Source organism: Brassica oleracea, chromosome C6 (genome assembly GCF_000695525.1).
Source record: "Brassica oleracea var. oleracea cultivar TO1000 chromosome C6, BOL, whole genome shotgun sequence".
Classification (NCBI taxonomy): Eukaryota; Viridiplantae; Streptophyta; class Magnoliopsida; order Brassicales; family Brassicaceae; genus Brassica; species Brassica oleracea.
Window position 1 is genome coordinate 730,405 of NC_027753.1, and position 19,871 is coordinate 750,275.

At 36.9% G+C, this 19,871-nt stretch overlaps 3 protein-coding genes across 3 annotated transcripts; 1 reads left to right on the forward strand and 2 right to left on the reverse strand.

Moving 5' to 3' along the window:
• Nucleotides 1-5,285: 5,285 nt before the first annotated feature.
• Nucleotides 5,286-7,258, reverse strand: LOC106296625. The gene is made up of 6 exons (XM_013732805.1): nucleotides 6,839-7,258; nucleotides 6,649-6,766; nucleotides 6,063-6,274; nucleotides 5,936-5,963; nucleotides 5,748-5,856; nucleotides 5,286-5,634 (listed from the first exon to the last, which is right to left on the reverse strand). Exons 1-6 carry the CDS (start codon nucleotides 7,115-7,117, stop codon nucleotides 5,553-5,555), a joined length of 828 nt encoding a protein of 275 aa, XP_013588259.1. The 5' UTR covers nucleotides 7,118-7,258; the 3' UTR covers nucleotides 5,286-5,552.
• A 7,675-nt stretch (nucleotides 7,259-14,933) lies between these two features.
• Nucleotides 14,934-17,328, forward strand: LOC106296269 (topoisomerase 1-associated factor 1). Its single transcript, XM_013732369.1, has 9 exons — nucleotides 14,934-15,158; nucleotides 15,333-15,438; nucleotides 15,509-15,705; nucleotides 15,774-15,879; nucleotides 15,963-16,214; nucleotides 16,307-16,389; nucleotides 16,476-16,600; nucleotides 16,825-17,049; nucleotides 17,129-17,328. Exons 1-9 carry the CDS (start codon nucleotides 15,001-15,003, stop codon nucleotides 17,155-17,157), a joined length of 1,281 nt encoding a protein of 426 aa, XP_013587823.1. The 5' UTR covers nucleotides 14,934-15,000; the 3' UTR covers nucleotides 17,158-17,328.
• Nucleotides 17,329-17,575: 247 nt separating this feature from the next.
• On the reverse strand, nucleotides 17,576-19,052 carry LOC106296270 (putative glutathione-specific gamma-glutamylcyclotransferase 2). Its single transcript, XM_013732370.1, has 8 exons — nucleotides 18,860-19,052; nucleotides 18,713-18,789; nucleotides 18,579-18,632; nucleotides 18,446-18,502; nucleotides 18,333-18,373; nucleotides 18,171-18,242; nucleotides 18,001-18,080; nucleotides 17,576-17,916 (listed from the first exon to the last, which is right to left on the reverse strand). Exons 1-8 carry the CDS (start codon nucleotides 18,966-18,968, stop codon nucleotides 17,828-17,830), a joined length of 579 nt encoding a protein of 192 aa, XP_013587824.1. The 5' UTR covers nucleotides 18,969-19,052; the 3' UTR covers nucleotides 17,576-17,827.
• Nucleotides 19,053-19,871: the final 819 nt, after the last annotated feature.

Genomic DNA, 19,871 nt, shown 5'->3' on the forward strand with positions numbered 1-19,871 from the left:
ATAAGTTACAATAAGAAAACTGGAAATAGTGTAAGCAGAAACTTTGTAGTACTCAGACGTAATAGTGTCTGGAAATCTTATTTAAAAACTAATGCATAGAAACGGCATCCTCTCTTGCAACCTAAGCACCCCTTGATCTCTTAACGTTTTTACTCATTCTGTGTCTTCTCTGCAGAACACCAATCTTCCTCCACAGGTGCCCCCTCTCCTGTGCTGCTTCCGTCAACAGAGTTATCTCGTGGATCTGATGCCTCACCTCTTCCACCTTCAACATCACCATTACCAACACGATTACCATCATTCACAGTGTGCTCTTAAGTCCAATACTGTGGGGTTTTTTTATTGCTCCAGCACCTGGCATATTATCTTCAGGGTTGTCATTCCCACCCTGTCAATGTATTTCATGATAACTATAACCAAAGAAATAAAATTTCATAGATCTATACATTTCTAAAGAACTCACATGAACCTCAAAATTACGTTGGGGAGGGCGCTGGTTGTGGTCAAGAATGCAAGAGACGGTGAAGCTCTGATGTTTTGCAGTGAAGTTGAAGTGAGGTAGGTTCAATTGGAAGGTTAAAGTACTCCCAATAATCTCCTCTAAGCATTGTGGAAGGTCACAATCCTGTGGCTCTTGTACACCTGCGGCCTTCATAAGCGAAAGAATGTGAAAATATTAGTAACCGTTTCCTAAAAAATAAGAACGTGACTTATCTAATGATACCAACAGCGTTCACCTCATTGCAGGAAGCCCATGTGAATGATGTAAACCCACCCTGCAATTCCCGGTAGCACTTGGAGCAAGAAATGTAGAACCATCCATTTAATCTTCTTAACACCCCCATATTTTGTAGGGCGGGAGGTCAAGCCTTTTCCACTGCCCCATGTCCTATATACGAACCACTTTCAGTCAGTGGGTTGGACTATTAAGGTATTCTCTGTGTTGTTGAAAATAGTGGTCAAAGTCATTACCTATTTACGTGTCAAGATAACTTGTACCTGCACCATTTTCATTATCAAAATAGAAATGAATTTCAGAGGTTGCATTCAGGAAGCCGACCTGAAACAAAACTTCAGTCAGTTAACATTTTAAGACCAGCTATATGGACTGGTTTTCTTCATTAAAAAACAATGTTTATACTACTAACTTTGCCCATGATGTCTGAAACAAACATTGCAAACATAAGTGTTAGGAGCATCTGCTAGTCATCTGCTTGAATGGAGGACATACGGTTAAAGTATGAGTTGAAAGTTGTTATACAAACCAGCCAAATCCACGTTAGTGTTAGCCAAAGCCATGAGTTGATCATACATTTGTAAACGAAACTTCTCTGTTGGATGGTTCACTGTCGGTTCCATGACCTCGACAAAGCTCGTGTGGTCAGTGAAACATATAGAAACTGGTGCGTCGGAGACTTTGACGTGGCTGTTGCTTCCAGCGACATCAATACCACGAAACTCGTACATCCCTCGTTCCTTCAAGAGATTTCTGAAAGTATTAAGCGATAGAACCTTGAATCGAAATCGACTGAAAAAAAAACAGAGTAAATAAATTTTGGTTAGTAACTTAGTTTGAAGTTAAATCCAAAAACAGATATTGGGAATAAGATTGTTAATAGGTACTTTCTCGTTGACTGTTTGAGAAAGACATAATAAGTGGAAAGACATTTAAAATCGTTAAATAAGTGGAAAGAGCTGATAAAAGAGGGTGGTGGTTCGCCGGAGTTACCTGCTCGTCAAGGAGAAGCATGTGGACATCCATGAGTTGGCAGCCTTTCTTAACATTTCTTGCTTCTCAGAATCTCTCGACTGTGTTTGAACAGTGTTTGGCTTTAAAATCGGGGAGAAGAGTAAATGATTCGCCATTGATGGATTTGATGCTTGACAGAGGAAGACCTTTGGGATTTCGTTTTGATAGTACTGTTCATCCTAGGCAACAAATCCATTTATAGGTGAAGCTTCAGGAAAATACTTTGGAGGATGTTATGGTCGATTTAATTCGAGAGAGTGGGAGGAGTGGTGCAGAAAATCTTAATGCTTGGATAAATGTTTTCAAGTGATGATTAATGAAGATGTTACAACGACGACAGTCTTCGGTGGTGAGAAGTGAGGAACCACGACGTATAAAACTGAATAAACCCTAAAGTATATGGGCTTTTTAGACAATAATCAAAAAGCCCACTGATTTAACCATAAAAACACGTAGCTCAAATAATTAAACAACGAACGTCGAGCAGTGAAGCAGTTTTCGTAAGTCTCTAAGAAGCCGCCACGTGTCACGAAATGCCCCACCCTCCCAGATGACGTGGCTGCAGGAGGTGAGAGAAAACTCTCCTTTATATATATAGATAGATAATATACATATAGATAATAAAATATTTATAGAATCTTTACGTTTGTCTACATATAAATATGTATTAAATAATAAATTAATGATATTTCAAGCAAAATATTTATAATTAATCAAAATATTTTACTCCAATTTATCAAATATTATATGAAAGTTGACAAGATCATTATAAAAACTAAAAGTAAAAAATATTATAAGATAATAAAATTATAGGGACTAAAGTGATAATAATAAAAGTTATCAATGTTATTTGAAAAACATATAATTTCAAGAATTGAAAAATAAGGAACTTCAAATATGAAGTTTTGTGCATTAGAACTTCAAATATGAAGTTTCACCGTACAAAACTTTGAAATTTAAAACTTTGAACTTGCTTTTAGAGCATGTAAAACTTCATATTTGCAATTTTGAAATTGCTTTTAGAGATGCTCTTAACACGAAATAATTTGGTTTTCTTTCGTACTCAATTATATGTTTGCTTCAGTTTGAAATGTATTTTCTTAACAAATTGTACAATCAATGAAGCTCTTGCTTTAGTTAATAATGTTTTGCAATAAAAATATTTAACCGATAACGTGGAGATTCAATATGCCGACACAAAATAATGAAAAGTAAATAATATGTATATAGTAGAAAGTCTATAAATTAACACTCGCCAAATGAATATACACAATAATTAATAAATTTTACTGGTCTTGAATTGGATATATGTAAAATATAACTTAATTTGATATAATAATAACATAACTATTATATATATAACTTTTATATAATGAATTTATCTTTTCTTTTTTTAATTTCACTATTCTGATGCTTACATTGAATTACAGATGAAAGACATTTATATACTATCATCAAATTCAACACACATTATATATCAAATAATTTAACTAAGTATATAAAATTTAGCTGATATATATTATCATAAAGTTAATTTTTTAGACAACAAAAACATCTATTATAAACAAGCAAAGTATATCTTGTCACATATAATCTCTGGTCACCTAAAACTTTCTAAAAGATGAAAATCATTATCATACACATCTCTTGTAAATGCAAATCTAAAACACAAACCACAAAATCATACAAAAAATAATAATCTAGATCACAACTAAGGTACGGGCGGGCCGGCCCTAGTATATATATATATATATATATATTTTTTTTTTTTTTTGAAATTCGTCCCAGTCAGGCAATCTGAGGGTTACGTCGGCTGCTGTATCGGAAAACGGTGATTCTATGTTACAGAAACAGATCTAAACACTAACGAAGGAGGATCTACATGAGAGAAATAGATATCACTCACATGAGAAACTATAAGGAAGCTTTGCTTCTGACTCCGTTGAACACGAACGGTTTCAAAAGCAGGTTGTCTGGACTTCGTCTTGTCGGTATGTCTGAAACTGGCGGTGGATCCGCCTCCAGGAATAATATGTTTTTAACAACATAGCCACATGCCTCAGAGATACATTATGGAAAGAGGCACAAGCACAAGTTTCGCATAGGTTAAGCCGATCCCTTCGGCCGACCAACTTAACATCTCCACCTCCAAGACAGGGGCGGCGGTGTTTTAAGATCACCCCCGCTCTCTTGACCTGTAGGCTACACTACCCGATCTGTGGCCACCAGAAGTTTGAAATATTTGTTTACTTATTACGTAATCTTCACATGATTTTTTCTGTGTTTTAATTTTATTCCCACGATATCATCAATAAGTAGCCACTCTTCCTTCAATTAGTATAGTTCAAACACGCTTAATTTTAGAGTTTTTCAGTTTTTCTGATGTATACCTAAAAAGATGAATGCATTTTAATGATATATAACCAAATTATTATTTTTAATCCTTTAATTTAATATATTCCACAAATTAGAATACTATAAAAAGTAAAATTTCTCTTTTAAGAGATTTGTGAGTATTAAAGTATATAATAGGAAAATAATTGTGAGCTACAGGAACTTTATACCACCACATGACTATATATTTGGATAAAATTAATGTATCAAATTAATAATTCACATGACAACATCCATAAACTATTATATGTTATATTGCTAATAGCATCAATATAATTCCCATAATTAAAAAAAAAAGTGTTATATCTGAATACATCTGCATACGATGGAAGTCTCATAACCAAATTCTTAAATACAAACTATAAGAACATACAAAAGATCCATAAAACAAAATAAATACATATGCAATGTTATACAACCGAGAACATGTAAAAAATGTTAAAATGTCATTAAAAATTGCCGACTTTCAAATCCGACACACTTTTTAAGCAATTGGAACTTTAAAAAGTAACAATAAAAATTAAAATTTATTAGATATATTTATATTATTTCGCACAAGATATAGTTGTTAAAAATTGATGTGTTTATAACAACTATATCAATCTTATAAATCATTTAACACTTTCAGAATTGAGATTATCCACTTCCAAAGACATGCCTCCACACCAGAATTTACTGTTTTTACACGAATTATATAGTTAATAAGACTATCTCTAATGATTTTTCTCATATTCTTTTTTTTTTAGTGAGATAAATTTAGAATAAATTTGAGTTTGTTCTAATGATTTTTCTCAAAAAAATATTTAAAAAATATTTTACAGTAAACAATTGTTATTAATTCTAATACTTCTCTTTATCTTAGAAATTCAAAATTTTATACTAAAATTGTGTGTATAATAACATTTTAAATTTCATTAAAGTATAAAATACATAATTTTAGTAATAAAAAACATTATATAAAAATCAAGAATTCACTTTGTAAATAAAGAACTCAAAAATAAAATAAGATTATATGAATATACTTTTTGCAAATTTAAGGAAACACTGTTCACATCCAACTTTTTCTTTCATCGCTATTAAACAAATTTACCGTTAATTTTGATGTTTCCTTCAAAATGAGAGGCAATTGGAGATGATCTACTAGTCTTATTGTTTTTCCTTAACATAGGCTTCAAAATACTGTTCACTGTCTATGCAGTTATTGACGAGAATCAAAGAACAAATGAGAATTCCAGTAAATTAAAGTACAATTCTGATCACACACTTTTTTTACACTATTTACACAAGCAATGAGCCAATGATAGTAGTAACTAAAATAAAAGTCACTCCAACACAACACAGAAACACAAACCATGTGAAAGTGGAGAATCATCTCTGCTTTCATCGCATTAGACCTCTTCTACAACTTTCAGAGAGCCCTAAGAACAACTTTGCTAGTTGCATGAACACCCTTAGCAGCTATCTTCAACGCACCACGAGCTTGATATAACCTGAAATTAAACACCAAAATGCTACATAACTCGACGCAGTTGATCCCAAACCAGTTGCATAGTATTTGTGTTTCAAAATATCATAGAAACACCAGCAGAAGAATCAGTCATACCCTCCAAAAGCAAGTCCCCATGTGGAAAACGTGTAGAACATTTTCCCCGCATGCCATATATCCACTACCCTCCCTACCTTGCTCAGAGCACTAACTTCTTGCGCCAGAACTGCAGAAGACCGAGAAGGCACGTGCATAAGAAAAGGAACTTTGAAATGATTCACAACTCTCAAAGAGAGTAAACTTACTCTTTTGAAGCTCTTCAGGTTTGAGAATCTGCAGTTTTTTAAATAAGTAGCCAAAGTGGATTATGAGATCAAAGTAGTGAAATCCAAAACAAATGCTCAGAAAAAGAAACTAGGATAAACAATATACCTTAGCCTTGGGGTTTGACATGATGCATTTAGCTAAAAAGTGGGCAACAGCATCAACCACATGCTCCTCATTCACAACAATGTAATGGTCGTTATCAATTGCGCTTTTTTCCTCGACATTGCTAGGGATCATGTCGTCTGTTACCAAAACCCACCAGCTTGGCTCTTGATGATCAATCTCTATAAGAACTTCAACAGTCTGTACATCATCTTCTGCACAAATAAACCAAGCAGATTGGATGAAATAAATTTGAGACTACACACCTTTAAACGAATAACAAGATTTCAATTATTATTTAGAAGTCATCAAACAATTTCATCTGGAATTTTAAACCCAATGATTCAATAACATAGTCTTGATATGCATTGAACTTGGTATGACTCGCAACAACATAAAGGAATCTGGACTGCGATTTCGAGTTTAGTCACTTGTATTGGACTAAACCGGAAGTCCATTATTATTTATAAGGGATATTGTATCCTGAAAAACACCTTCAACCTCAATCAAGTTAACAATATTGTTTCCACTTATGTTCTTATATATAACACACATGATTTTGCCAACCCAATTCACTAACCATAAATACCTGTAGGCTCTTTGAACGGAAACTGATTTTGAGTTCCATTAGACAAAGCTTGCCTTAGACTTTCTAATCGAGCCAAGAAGTCTCTCGAAGTAACCATCGCCACAAGCCTCGCGTAGATCTGGTTCGTAAGAAAATCCCTAAACAACAATTATTCAACAAAAAAAAGTAGGAATCAATTCGTTATGCTTACGTCTTTAGGGCAATCGTGCGACAACGCAGCGGATTCAGCGAGAGTCTCAAAGAGCTTCAGATTCGCTTCAAGCAAAGTTCTGAGACGGAGATTCTCTTTCCGAAGAGCTTCTAATTCTCGATCGCGTGGATCGGTGATCGGATTTGTTGACTCCTCGTGATTCTCGCCTTCGTCGCTGTGATGGTTGTGGTGGTGGTGGTAGACTTCCACGGCGGTCCACGCCACGTCCGCCACCTCCAGCACCGTCTTTGTAACCTCCATCGCGTGGTGACCCGCCATGTTTGATTGATGATTTGCCTCTTCGTTCTCGAATTTTAGATTAATATGATTTGATTCCGATTTTCGGATTCTTCTCTTGTTGTTTACGTGTTTCGAAACGACAAGCAACACATAAAATACTTGCTTTTAGTTTTACGACCCTTATCTATTACGTATTTCATATTTCTACCATTCTCTCATTTAATTTATGTTTATCCTTTTCATTGATATGAAAAAACTCCACTGGGGCTGGCTTTACCGTTGATTGACTAACCCTTTTCTACACTATTTACATCTTCATTTATTTTAAACCCTGCTCCGGTCCATTTAATCACTAAATTCGAGAAAACTTAAAAAAAAAAAACCGCATTCATGAGCATATTTTTTGGCGTTAATGCTTAAAATTTTATACTAAATTTTAGAATTTTTAACAAAAGGTCAGAAGAACTAGTAGCACGGTAAAACAAAACACATAAACACAAAGAAATAAAAAAGAAGCATCATTGATGGAACCACGAGACAATCTAAAACATAAAGCACAACTAAACTTGATTGTAGCAGAGGAAATCACTTTGTCGAGAACACAGCATTGCCAAATGGGTTCCGAGCTTTTGATAACACATTAGACCATGTTCAGTACATGTTGGCTTGTCCAAAGCGCTGCTCCAATAAATTGACACCGGAACCGCACAGCTCAAGAGTACACAGTCGAACCTATAACCACCGAAAGCAGGAGAAAGAAACCCCGAAGCATCAGATCCCCATCACAACTAAAAGCTCTTAACGCGCTTCTAGATTGATGCATGGTGATACTAGATTGCATTAGTGTATTGGTCTAAGTCTGCTATGGTCCAATGTTTGTACCCATGATTTGGTGAATTGAATGTGATGTTGAGCCAAAAAAAATGTATAGGATGTTGATATAGTCACAAAATGCACCTAACTCAATCCGGCCTTAGAGGATGGATTGATCAAGAAACAGGTTTTGAGATGGACTTGTAATGGAGAGAAGTTGATGGAGATGGATTGATGGAATAGATCAGGTTGCTAGATGCTTGAATAAGAACCAATGGAGATGGGAAATAACACTTGGCCGTATAACCAACTTGCTACTTCAATGGATGGTGAGATGTCGTGTAGATGGTATGGATTCAAGCTATTTGTTCATATAAACACTCAGTGAGAGCAAAGAGATGGGGATGGAGATCGAGGCTGATTGAATCACACAATCAATGGATCGAGGTGTAACCACAAGCTCTATGGAAAGAAGTTTGATATAACACGATTTTCTCTCAAGATTGTTTCACACAACTATGGAAATACTTAGGTATAGTTATTAGGGGAAAACTGATTCATATATTCCATAACTGTTAAAAGATACAAGACTGATGGGCTTATATAATCGCCAATGCAGTTGTGCCATTCTAGGGGTCTTTGAAGCAAATTTATTACATGGCTCCATTTTAGGATCTAATGAAAGCAAAGGCTAAACAATGCCTTGTTTTATTCAAATTAAAATAAAGAAAAGACTCAAAACCTGCAAGACAAATCAAGTAAATCAAAATATATCAAGTAGTAAGTAAATTAGTTTTAAAAGCTTATAGTGTTGAAAATTAATAATTTAGGATGTATAAATTAATTTTATAATAAATTAATGTATTAAAATTTATAAATTAGGTTTAAAGGTTTATAAATCAATATAAAATAATGTATAAATGATAATAAATATTTTAAAACATTTAATGACTTTTAGTAATAAAACCCCTCAACTATTTCTGAATCGTAAAAAAAACCTCTAAACTAAATTTTCAGCATTATAAACCATTAAGTCACAGTTTTTTAGACGGAGAGTAACATATGTTAACGGAATTAAAATTGAAGGTTTATTTTACATGATTTTTAGTTGAGAGTTTTTTTTTTATGATTCATCTTTAGTTGAGTGGTTTAATTACTAAAAACCATTTTTTATAGCTGAATGTGTTCGATTGATGATAAAAAAAAGGTCAGATCCTACACACCTAGGCGGTTATGGCGATTTTTTTGGCGATTTTCGATCTTTGTCGTTTCGACGGTTTTCTGTCTCTTCTGAGCGGTTGTCTGGTCATAGTCCTTGTTCGTAGGGAGTTATGTGCCGGTTTCTTTTCACTAAGCACGTGCTTTGGTGGTTTTGGTCCGAGATTTTCTCGAGTTAACGGTAACTTTTCGCAGGAACCGCCATGGCCAGATCCCTACTTAATCTCTATTTTCCCAATTTTGTGTCCTCAATCTCTATTCTGTACCTTTCTCATGGGTGATAATTTACGTTTAAAGATGCAAAACATAAATTTGGGTGCTGATGATGAACCGGTAGCTATGCCTCCGGCGATGTGTGTTCAAGCGGTGGCGGTTAACCAGTTCTCTTTGGTGGTGGTCCCTCTCAACCTGAGGAAACAGAACCTGCGGGTGATGTCTCAATTACCGCGTCTCTGGGGTGTTGATAATGCGGTGGGCCGAATCATTGCGGCGAATCGAGTTCAATTCATTTTCCAATCGGAGGAGTCTATGTTAATGGTAACTCGTCGTGCCCCTTGGTCTTTTGCTGAATGGATGGTTACGGTCAGTCGTTGGTACCCGAACATCGCAGACGAAGACCTCAAAATCATTCCTTTTTTGGTTCAAATTCGGGGAATTCCGTTGGAGTTCTTAACTCGTAAAGTGGTGGAGTTTATCGGAGGAATCTTGGCTCCGGTTTTCAATGTTGATTTTGATGAAAACTCTACAAGGGTTGATTTTGTTCAAGTCCAAGTGCTCTGGAACGTGGATCATCCGTTACGTTTTTAAAGGAACTATTAGTTCACTCCTGATGTTAATACTCTGTTGTCTTTCAAATATGAGTGTCTGCGCAATTTTTGTCAGAATTGTGGGCTTCTCACTCATGAAAAACAGGAGTGCCCATTAGGTTTTGATGATGACCAGTTGCCTTCTGACCCTGATGATGACGATGATGAGGGAGGTGATGATGGGAATGGTCCGGGTCCTACTGAAGTTGATCTCCACAACAAGACTGGTGCACTTAATGATCAGTCTGGGCCATCTAAGGATAATGTTACTGATGAGGAATCAATGCCAATAGTGAGTGATGTTACGCTGGGCAATAATAAGAGAAAGCGTGATCAAGGGTTGAGTGGTGATGAGGAGAAGTCTGATGGGCTAGCCGTTCCAGAGGTTGATGATGAGATGTTCTGGAAATATGCTCCACTATCAGTGGTGACGGCTGAGTACGAGCGAAGAATGGGAGCTGAACGTATATAGCGTAAGCACAACTTCATTGAGGACCTGATCAATCAAGTGGATTCTGACTCCTTGTTTGGTGATTTCAAAGGCGACCCACTTGATCTGATTTCAGAAGGAGAGGAGAGTGATCATATCATTCTGGAAATGGAGGAACGTCGTGGAGAAGGTTCGGTGTATGATTATTTCCCTTCTCTGAATAAGGGTAATCTCTTTGTGGAAGATCAAAATGTTCAGATGGTTGGGAGCGTAGATGAGGTTCCATCTCTAAAAAGACCTCGTCAGGAGGATGATTGCGTTGATAAATACCAAGTGGGTAAGAAGATTGTCTCTGCAGAGTTCTATGCTTTACAGAAGATATGTGATGATTACGATCAGGAGGAGGAGCTTCTTCAGGATGCTAGTGACCCAGTAGACAGAGGCACGGTGGGCCCGGTACCACCACCAGTCCCATGAGAGTCGAGGTGTGGAACTGTAGAGGCTTGGGACAGCGCCTCACAGTTCGACGTCTAAAGGAGATGCAAAGGTTGTATCATCCAGACTTGCTGTTCCTGATAGAGACTAAGCAGAAGAACGACTACGTAAGGGATATTGGTGTTTATTTAGGATTTGATCAGATGGTGTTGGTTCCTCCTGATGGTTTAAGTGGAGGCTTAGCTGTATTTTGGAAATCTTATGTTTCTGTTTCCTGTATTTCTAGTGATGCAAGACTTCTTGATTTGAATGTTCAATATAAATCTTTTAAGTATTATCTTTCCTGTATTAATGGTCATCCTATACCAAAATATCGTAACCATCTATGGAAAAGAATACAAAGGATTGCAGTCACTAGAGCAGGCCCTTGGATGATATGTGGTGATTGCAATAAGATTGTACATCCATCAGAAAAGAAGGGTGGTCGAACAAGGCAGATCATTAGTTGTAATGATTTTAATACAATGATCAATGTATGTGATATGAAGGATGTTCCAGCAAAAGGAAACCCGTTTAGTTGGGTTGGTAGAAGGCAAACTGAGGTTATTGAATGTTGCTTGGACCGGATAATGGTAAATAAAGAATGAATACGACAGTTTCCAGTGATAGAATCTGAGTTCTTAGAATTGGCAGAGTCAGATCATAGGCCCATCATCGTTACCATCAACTATACTCAAAACGTATAAGGAAATGGTGTTTTAGATATGATAAGCGTTTGTTTGGTGAGACTGATTTTGTTGAGACAGTAACTGCAGCTTGGGATCAGACAGCGCGTTTGTAAGAATGGAATAGGAAGCTTGCCTACTGTGGAGGTGAGATGGTGAGATGGAAGAGGAGAAATCAAACAAACTCTGCAGTACTGATTTAGGAGATCCGAGAAAAGATTGATATGGCATTGAGAAATAGTTCTATCTCAGTGGAAGTGATTAATGAGTTCAGGCGAGAGCTTAATAAGGCTTATGCAGCGGAAGAAGAGTATTGGAGGCTTAAAAGTCGAAATAGATGGTTGAATTTTGGTGATCGAAACTCAAGGTTCTATCACGGAATGGTCAAAGCTAAACGTAACCACAATAACATTAATGGAATGTTTGATGGCAGTGGTATTCTTCATACTAAGGATGAAACAATTGCTCAGATTGCAGAAGAATAGTTTTCCAGCATGTTTTGCTCCTCTAATAGAATGGATGGGAATGACATTATCTCACATATACAACAAAAGGTTACCTCTGAAATGAACCAGTTTCTGTTAAGAGAGGTAACAGAGGATGAGATTAAAAGAGCTCCTGGACCAGATGGTTTCACTGCTTCTTTTTATCACCAGTTCTGGAATGTGATAGCTCCAGATGCTTGTCTTATGGTAAAAAGATTCTTTGCAACAGGGAAAATGGAACCAAGTATTAATAATACTAATATATGTCTGATTCCCAAATTCCCTGGAGCTGCTGATATGTGTAACTTTCGACCTATTAGTCTATGCTCGGTGGGTTATAAGTTAATCTCCAAGATTATGTGTTTACGATTGAAGTCTTGTCTAGATGGGATCATCTCTGAATCGCAGGCTGCATTTGTTCCTGGTAGGCAAATATCAGATAACATCTTTGTTGCTCATGAGTTAATTTCTGCTCTACACTCTAAGAAGGATTGCTCGGAGAAGTATGTTGCAATTAAAACTGATATTAGTAAGGCCCATGACCATGTAGAATGGTCTTTTTTGGAAGCAACAATGATTCAGTTGGGATTCGATATCAAATGGGTGGCTCTTACAATGGAATGCATCCATACAGTTTCTTACTCGGTGTTGATAAATGGATTCTCCTATGGTCACATTGTTCCATCAAGAGGCTTAAGACAAGGCGATGCTATGTCACCTTATCTATTTCTTCTTTGTGTGGAGTTTTAAGTCAAATGCTTGATAGGGCCCATACAAACCACTCTTTCTCTGGAATGAAACTAGCTCGGAGATGCCCGACAGTGTCACATTTGCTGTTTGCTGATGATTCGTTATTCTTTTGCCGAGCAACTACTGAAGATATAAGCTGTATGGCTGAGATATTATCCCAATATGAAATGATCTCCGGCCAGAAAGTTAACTATGATAAATCTTCCATTATCTTTGGTAAGAGAATTCCTCAAAACCTGCAGTCACAAATTCATCATATTATGAAGATAACGGCAACTGGTGGAGGAGGTAAATATTTGGGTCTTCCAGAGAAGTTTGGTTGAAGTAAGGTATCTGATTTCTAGAGTATTGTTGATAAGGTTAAAAATCAGATATCTCCTTGGTATAATCAGTTCCTATCTCCTGCTGGAATAGAAGTACTGATTAAATCTGTCTTACAATCAAAGCCAGTTTATCCGATGAGTTGTTTTCTGCTTCCTAAAACAACGTGTGATGCTATTAATTCTCAGGTCTCGGGGTTTTGGTGGGGGAAAACAGATGGTAAGCGTAAAATATCATGGATCTCCTGGAGAAGGCTTAGTTTACCAAAGAGTGAAGGAGGAATGGGATTTCGAGATTTGAATGCATTCAATATAGCTTTACTTGCTAAACAAGCTTGGAAAATTCAGGAAAACCCTAGTTCTCTGCTGGCTAGATTATATAAAGGTAGATACTATAATTCGTCGACATTCTTACAGTCGACAAGTTTAACTACGTCGTCATATGGATGGAGATCCATCCAAGCCGGTAAAGAACTATTGAACAAAGGGTTAACCATCCAAATCGCTAATGGAGAACATACTCGAGTATGGGAGGATCAATGGCTACCGGTGCTTCCTCCTCAAAAGGTTATATCACCATGTTTAGTTCCTGATATGAAGGTCTCGGTTTTGATAAATCCCTTAACTGGGACATGGGATGTGGATAAGCTAAACCAGTTTCTTCTACCAGTAGATATTGATGTGATCCTACGAATTCGTTTGTCTCGACATAATTCTCATGACAAGTATATTTGGCCTTATACTATGAATATGTAGTACTCTGTGAAGTCAGGTTATTGGACCGCTACACATGACTTCTACGCTTATTGTGCAACCTTCAGGGTCTCTCCTCTTGAAGAAACAAATCTGGAAGTTGGATATATTACCTAAAATTCAACATTTCCTATGGAAAGTATTATCAGGAGCCCTTCCTACTTATGTCCAGCTTTGCTCACGAGGTGTTAATATTGATCCTATATGTCAAAGATGTTGTCTAGAGGAAGAAACAATTAATCATGTTTTGTTCATCTGCCCTCACGCTTTTGCTATCTGGCGCTACTCGGGTTTGTCGGTTAGGAATCTTCAGTCTGATGATTTGGAATCTAATATTCTGGTACTGTTGGATATCATGAAGAGTGAAGAAATTGAGAATTCTTTAAGGAGGCTTCCATTCTGGTTAATGTGGATTATTTGGAAATCAAGGAATGAGTTTCTATTTTCTCATAGAAAATGTTCATCCTATGGAAGATGCTTTGAGAGCCCAAGCTGCAAATCGAGAATGGGTGGCAAATAAAACTATTTTGACTGGTCCAGTACCTACCGTGTCAAGCTTTAAGTTACGAACCGCCCACATCAGGATGGTTGAAGTATAACTTTGATTGTAGTTTTCATCGAGAAACTAATAATGTTGGTCTTGGTTTCATAGTTCGTGATGAAAGAGGAAACTTCTTGGTTGCTGGTATGGGTAAGATGAGTAATGTATCTAGCTCTTGGATTCCTATATGCAGTTCAACAGATTTGGATCAGAGGTTGGCGACATGTTTGGTTTGAAGGGGATAGTTTGGAACTGGCAAGAATCATAAATCAAGTTGTTGATCAACATGTTCAACTAGGCAACATCCTTTATGACATCAGATAATGGATCTCACGTTTATCCCTCTGCTCCATAGGATCAGTTAATCGCAAGAAGAACACGACGGCTGATGCTTTCTCTAAACAAGCAGCTGAGATGATTACTAACTATGCTATGTTATCAACTCCGCCTTCTTGGCTAATACATTACTTGTATGAACCGTATACCATTTGATTCTTAAAAAAAAAAAAAAAAAAAAAAAAAAAATCTTTCAGATAGCAGCTACCCTTTCGACAAAAATCTTGCCGTTTTATTTCACTCGCCTAGATTTTAGGTTTTTTACACAACGAGAACATTTCTGTTTACCTACTACACTTGGCAGCGAGAAATGTCCGGCGAATCGGCGGTTACGGCTATGGAGAGGGCGACGGCGGGGAACCAAAATTCCCTTAAGATTAACTCGAACAACGCCGATACAAGAGATATGGAGCTCCAGATTCTTGCAGCAATGCGATCCCGCGTAACCTACCTCAGAAACAAAGCAGAGTACACAAATCTTCTTCTCTCAGTCTCTTCTATTTCGTAAATTTTCAGTGTGGCATTTTCAATTTCATTCTCTGGGGTTGAAATTAGGGTTTTGAAAAGTTTGCTCTTGGATTTGGATGATTTTACTATTCATGTTATACATTAAAGGAATGTTGTTGAATATTAATTTTGCAGCTCGGTGACCTTCGCGAGTGTGCGGAGGCTTCTGGAGGAAGACATGGGATTGGAGAAATATGCGTTGGATGCGCATAAGAGCTTTGTCAAAGACAATTTGGTTAAGGTATCTCTTTCCCTTTGTTTTCACTTCTTATGCCATCTGAGCGCACATATGTTTCTTCTCTTGATGGCAGTGCTTAGAGGATCCTGGTGATGCTGATGGCGCTTCAGATAACCCTGAGAAGAAAGATGATGTGACTCCAGTCAAAGAAGAAGCAGTTGCATCGGAAGAGCAAGAGCAAGAGTTGAAGAACGTTGCAAGAGAAGCCCTGATGTGTGATATAAAGAGAGCCCTTCACAAAAGAGCGTCTTTTATTAAGGCTAATTCAGAGTAAGTTCTCGTCTTTTTCATGCCTTGAATTCCTTTTCTGTTTGGTAATGGCTTGATTTTTATTTCAGGGAAATTACAATGGCTTCACTTCGTCGACTTTTGGAGCAAGACCTTAGTCTAAAGAAAGATTCTCTTGTTCCCTTCAAGAAGTTCATCAACAAAGAACTAGATGCTGTGAGTAGGCTAAATTGACTATGTTACGTCTTGAGTATTGCTCAGAGGCAGTCTTTTTGATAGTTTTATTGGCTAATTACTAGGTACTACAACCTCCTAAACATTCGACTAAGCCTACTGGGAAAAGTGTAAAGAAAAAGGTCAAGAGCACAGCATCTGACAAGGTTGGCAGTGAAGATGATTCTGATTCAGATGCTGAGGAAGTGGCTGTGAAGACCCAGAACAGAAAACGAAAAATTGCAAGTGGCAAACCGGTGGCTGGGAAAAAGAAAGCAAAACTTACGGAAGCAGATTCAGAGAACGATAGTGAAATGAAGGCTGAAAAACTGTTGAAGGTATAACGTATTGGTTGTGAATCTTTATATGCAGTCCCACTAAATACCTTGTTCAATTTTACCCATGAGGTTTTTGCTTTTGTATTATTCAGCAGCAGGGAAAGGAGACTCCAATAACTGTGTATGGAAAGCGTGTCGACCATCTCAAATCGGTCATCAAATCTTGTGGGATGAGGTTCTTAATCAAACTTAGTAGATCTTTGAAAAAGCTCTATGTTCGTTCATACTCACTGATTTTTGTTTTTGTTCTTTTCTTGGCAGTATTCCTCCTGTCATATACAGGAAAGTCAAGCAGGCTCCTGAAGAGAAACGTGAGGCTACTTTGATAGAAGAACTTGAGCAGATACTTGCCAAAGAAGGACTGTCTTCAGATCCTTCAGAGAAAGGTAGTTTTATGCTGAGAATGATCTCTTTTCCTTGGAAGGAAACTTATATTTGTTCGTTTTATCAATGAGTTCAATAGTTGTTTGCAACAAATCTGTTTCTAACTTGCGATGATCATAACGTTTATAAAAGCATGCTGATCTTTGTAGTACGTGGGGAGCCTTGATATGCCTATAGATATTTTGTAAACATATTATGAATAAACTATCTGGCTTTAATTTGACAGAGATCAAAGAGGTTAAGAAAAAGAAAGAAAGATCAAAAGAGCTTGAGGGTATTGATACAAGCAACATTGTATCGAGTTCAAGAAGAAGATCTGCCACAAGTTTTGCACCACCTCCAAAGCCGAAAATAACAAGTGAAAGCGAGAGTGACGAGGAAGAGGAAGAGGAAGAGGAAGGTAATGAAGAAGCTGGGGAAGGAAGCCAAAGCGAAGAAGAATCAAACAACGGTAAGAATCTCTCTTTCTCTCTCTCTCTTGTAAATGACCAATGGAGCTGAAAATTTATGGTCATTGGCTTTGTTTGCAGAGGATGATGGTGGAGAGGAAAGCGAATGATTTGTATGTTTACTTACTGTTCTGTCGTAAGAAATACATCATCCATTCTAGCTTAGATCTGTATCAGCTGTACTTTAGTGACATTTTGTTGCTTTTTTATTATGATTCTGTTGCAAATGGAATTGGAACACTAGTTGGATAAATAAAAGACACTAGAGATTAGGATGAATATCAACTAGCTATATACGTCATCAGCTACAGTGATTAGTGTTATTCCACAAATTCTACTACATCTGAAGGAAACCCAAGTTGGATAATGAAAAGACACTAGAGATTAGGATGAATATTGAAAATATCATAGTAGCTAATAACTTGTCATCAGTTACAGTGATTAGTGCGATTCCACAAATTCTACATCTGAAGGAATCATATTCTTCTTCTTTTTTACATCTAAAGGGACACTAGAGATTAGGATGAATATTAAACATATATAAAATGTCATCAGTTAGACTTAGTGTGATTCCACAGATTCTACTACATCTGAAGGAATCGAATCATATTCTGAATCGCTGAAACACACTTTATTTGAACGCATCCCACGATGTGATCAAAATATGAATAACAATAGAGTTGATTGATAGCTAAACACATCGAATATGGGATGCAATGCAGCAGCATCGAATATCAATTCAGTTTTGTTCTTTTCCGACAAATAATAAACACAGGGAATCTAGACATCCTTGGTGGCGGCATCCTGAGTCGCCGAAAGAATAAGCCTAACATGCGTAGCAAGATCTGTGACATGTTTATCCTTAAACCCTGGTTGATTGGAAGAACACACATGTATTTTAGAAACTAAAACCCGAAAGACATGTGAGTAAATAAAAAAAAAACTATTTTTACCGAGTTGGACGAGAGCCTCTTCAAGGTTGAACAGATAGTCTCTGTTTGGCCCTGAAGGTCCTTCCGCTTTTACTATCTGTCTACATTAGTGTAAGAAACGAAGATCAAAATGCAGTCTTGTAATTTATATGACAGTGGCAAGAACCTAAATGAAAACCTAAACCACCTACTTGGCAATGTCTTCAAAAGGAGCTGGTCCTAAGTAGTTGTTGTTGCTCTTCTTGTCAGGAGAAGCTATATATCTGAGTAAACAAAGAAGAGAGGTCTCGACATAATTATTCGTTTGTCATATTTATATGCATGATGTGTTACACAATATATTAGTTTCTTACACCATCACTCCTGATACAGCTGGTTCTGAGTCATTAATGTCCTGACAAACAAGTAAGCATTGTCATCACCAGTAACCAACCATATATTGAAGTTAGAAGAAGTCTGGACCTACTGTGAAGAAATCAAGATACTCTTTCTGGTCATATTGCTTCTCCCTCACTTCCAGATGCTGACAAGACAATTATCCTCAAAGATCATACACACACTAGAATATTAATCAAAACAGAAATGTAATAATCACTTACTAATAAAGCATCTTTTTTGTCTTCCTCTTTGGTTATCTTGTAAGCAACTCCCCACTGTTTTTTTTTACCATTTATAACAAACGTAAAAACATTGGACTGTTCAGCAATAACGCAAAATATTAATCACGACTTACACAGATTTCTCCAGGTGCAGGCTCTAATGTCACTGTTCTTCCCGGGAATTCAGGGGTTCCTCTATGGTCAGTGCTGCCTTAATTGATCCACATCACATTAATTTCTCGTCTATAAAGATAGATTTAATCACAGAGTAAGAGAGCGACCTTGGTGGAAAACACGGCGATAGTTTTTGATGAAACCAGGAAGACGATCGTCGAAAGGAAAACCTGTTTTCCAAATTAGAGATCCGTACCCAAATACCCACATCGCCATTTTTTCCAGGTGAGATGGAGAAAGAGTAAGATTCCGATTGGAGAAGACAAGTGACCCAATTACATGCTTCTCACATGTAGTAGTTAAACGACGTCACAAAAAATATGTAATTGAACTTTAACAAAGTTACAAAATAGACCCCCTCTGTTTTGTGTAATATCCAAAATGGGTTAATTTGTGCAATAACCAATTTTTTAATCGAAATGTAAATGAAGTGTTGGGAAAATATTTCTGTTATCACTGTCGACCAGAAGGTCCATATATATACAAGGTATTAGACCGTCATAAGGTCATGTTTATCCTAATAAGATAAAGATAAGGATAAACACTATGTTACAGATATACATGGAATATATACTAGATAAACACATAGTCTCTGGTTGTCTTTATCATGTCCCGGATTGAGCCTGCAGTACGGGCTGGTCCATGGTCGATCATCATTTGGTTTATAACACTCCCCCTTGATCGACACATCCGGTACAGGTCGATCATCATTCTGTTATCATTACTGTCGACCAGAAGGTCCATATATATACAAGATATTAGATCGTCATAAGGTCATGTTTATCCTAATAAGATAAAGATAATGATAAACACTATGTTACAGATATACATGGATATATACTAGATAAACACATAGTCTCTGGTTGTCTTTATCATGTCCCGGATTGAGCCTGCAGTACGGGCTGGTCCATGGTCGATCATCATTTGGTTTATAACACTCCCCCTTGATCGACACATCCGGTACAGGTCGATCATCATTCTGTTATCATTACTGTCGACCAGAAGGTCCATATATATACAAGATATTAGATCGTCATAAGGTCATGTTTATCCTAATAAGATAAAGATAAGGATAAACACTATGTTACAGATATACATGGAATATATACTAGATAAACA

Coding starts and splice junctions, on each gene's coding strand:
- LOC106296625 (XM_013732805.1), bottom strand. CDS start 7,117: ATGGCGGGTCACCACGCGATGGAGGTTACAAAGACGGTGCTGGAGGTG. Junction 5,964..6,062: donor TGTCAAACCCCAAGGCTAAG/GTATATTGTTTA, acceptor AAAAAACTGCAG/ATTCTCAAACCTGAAGAGCT. Junction 5,635..5,747: donor TGGGGACTTGCTTTTGGAGG/GTATGACTGATT, acceptor GTTTAATTTCAG/GTTATATCAAGCTCGTGGTG.
- LOC106296269 (XM_013732369.1), top strand. CDS start 15,001: ATGTCCGGCGAATCGGCGGTTACGGCTATGGAGAGGGCGACGGCGGGG. Junction 15,439..15,508: donor TCAAAGACAATTTGGTTAAG/GTATCTCTTTCC, acceptor TCTTGATGGCAG/TGCTTAGAGGATCCTGGTGA. Junction 16,215..16,306: donor AGGCTGAAAAACTGTTGAAG/GTATAACGTATT, acceptor TGTATTATTCAG/CAGCAGGGAAAGGAGACTCC.
- LOC106296270 (XM_013732370.1), bottom strand. CDS start 18,968: ATGGCGATGTGGGTATTTGGGTACGGATCTCTAATTTGGAAAACAGGT. Junction 18,633..18,712: donor CTGCACCTGGAGAAATCTGT/GTAAGTCGTGAT, acceptor AAAAAAAAACAG/TGGGGAGTTGCTTACAAGAT. Junction 18,243..18,332: donor GCTGTATCAGGAGTGATGGT/GTAAGAAACTAA, acceptor TTGTTTACTCAG/ATATATAGCTTCTCCTGACA.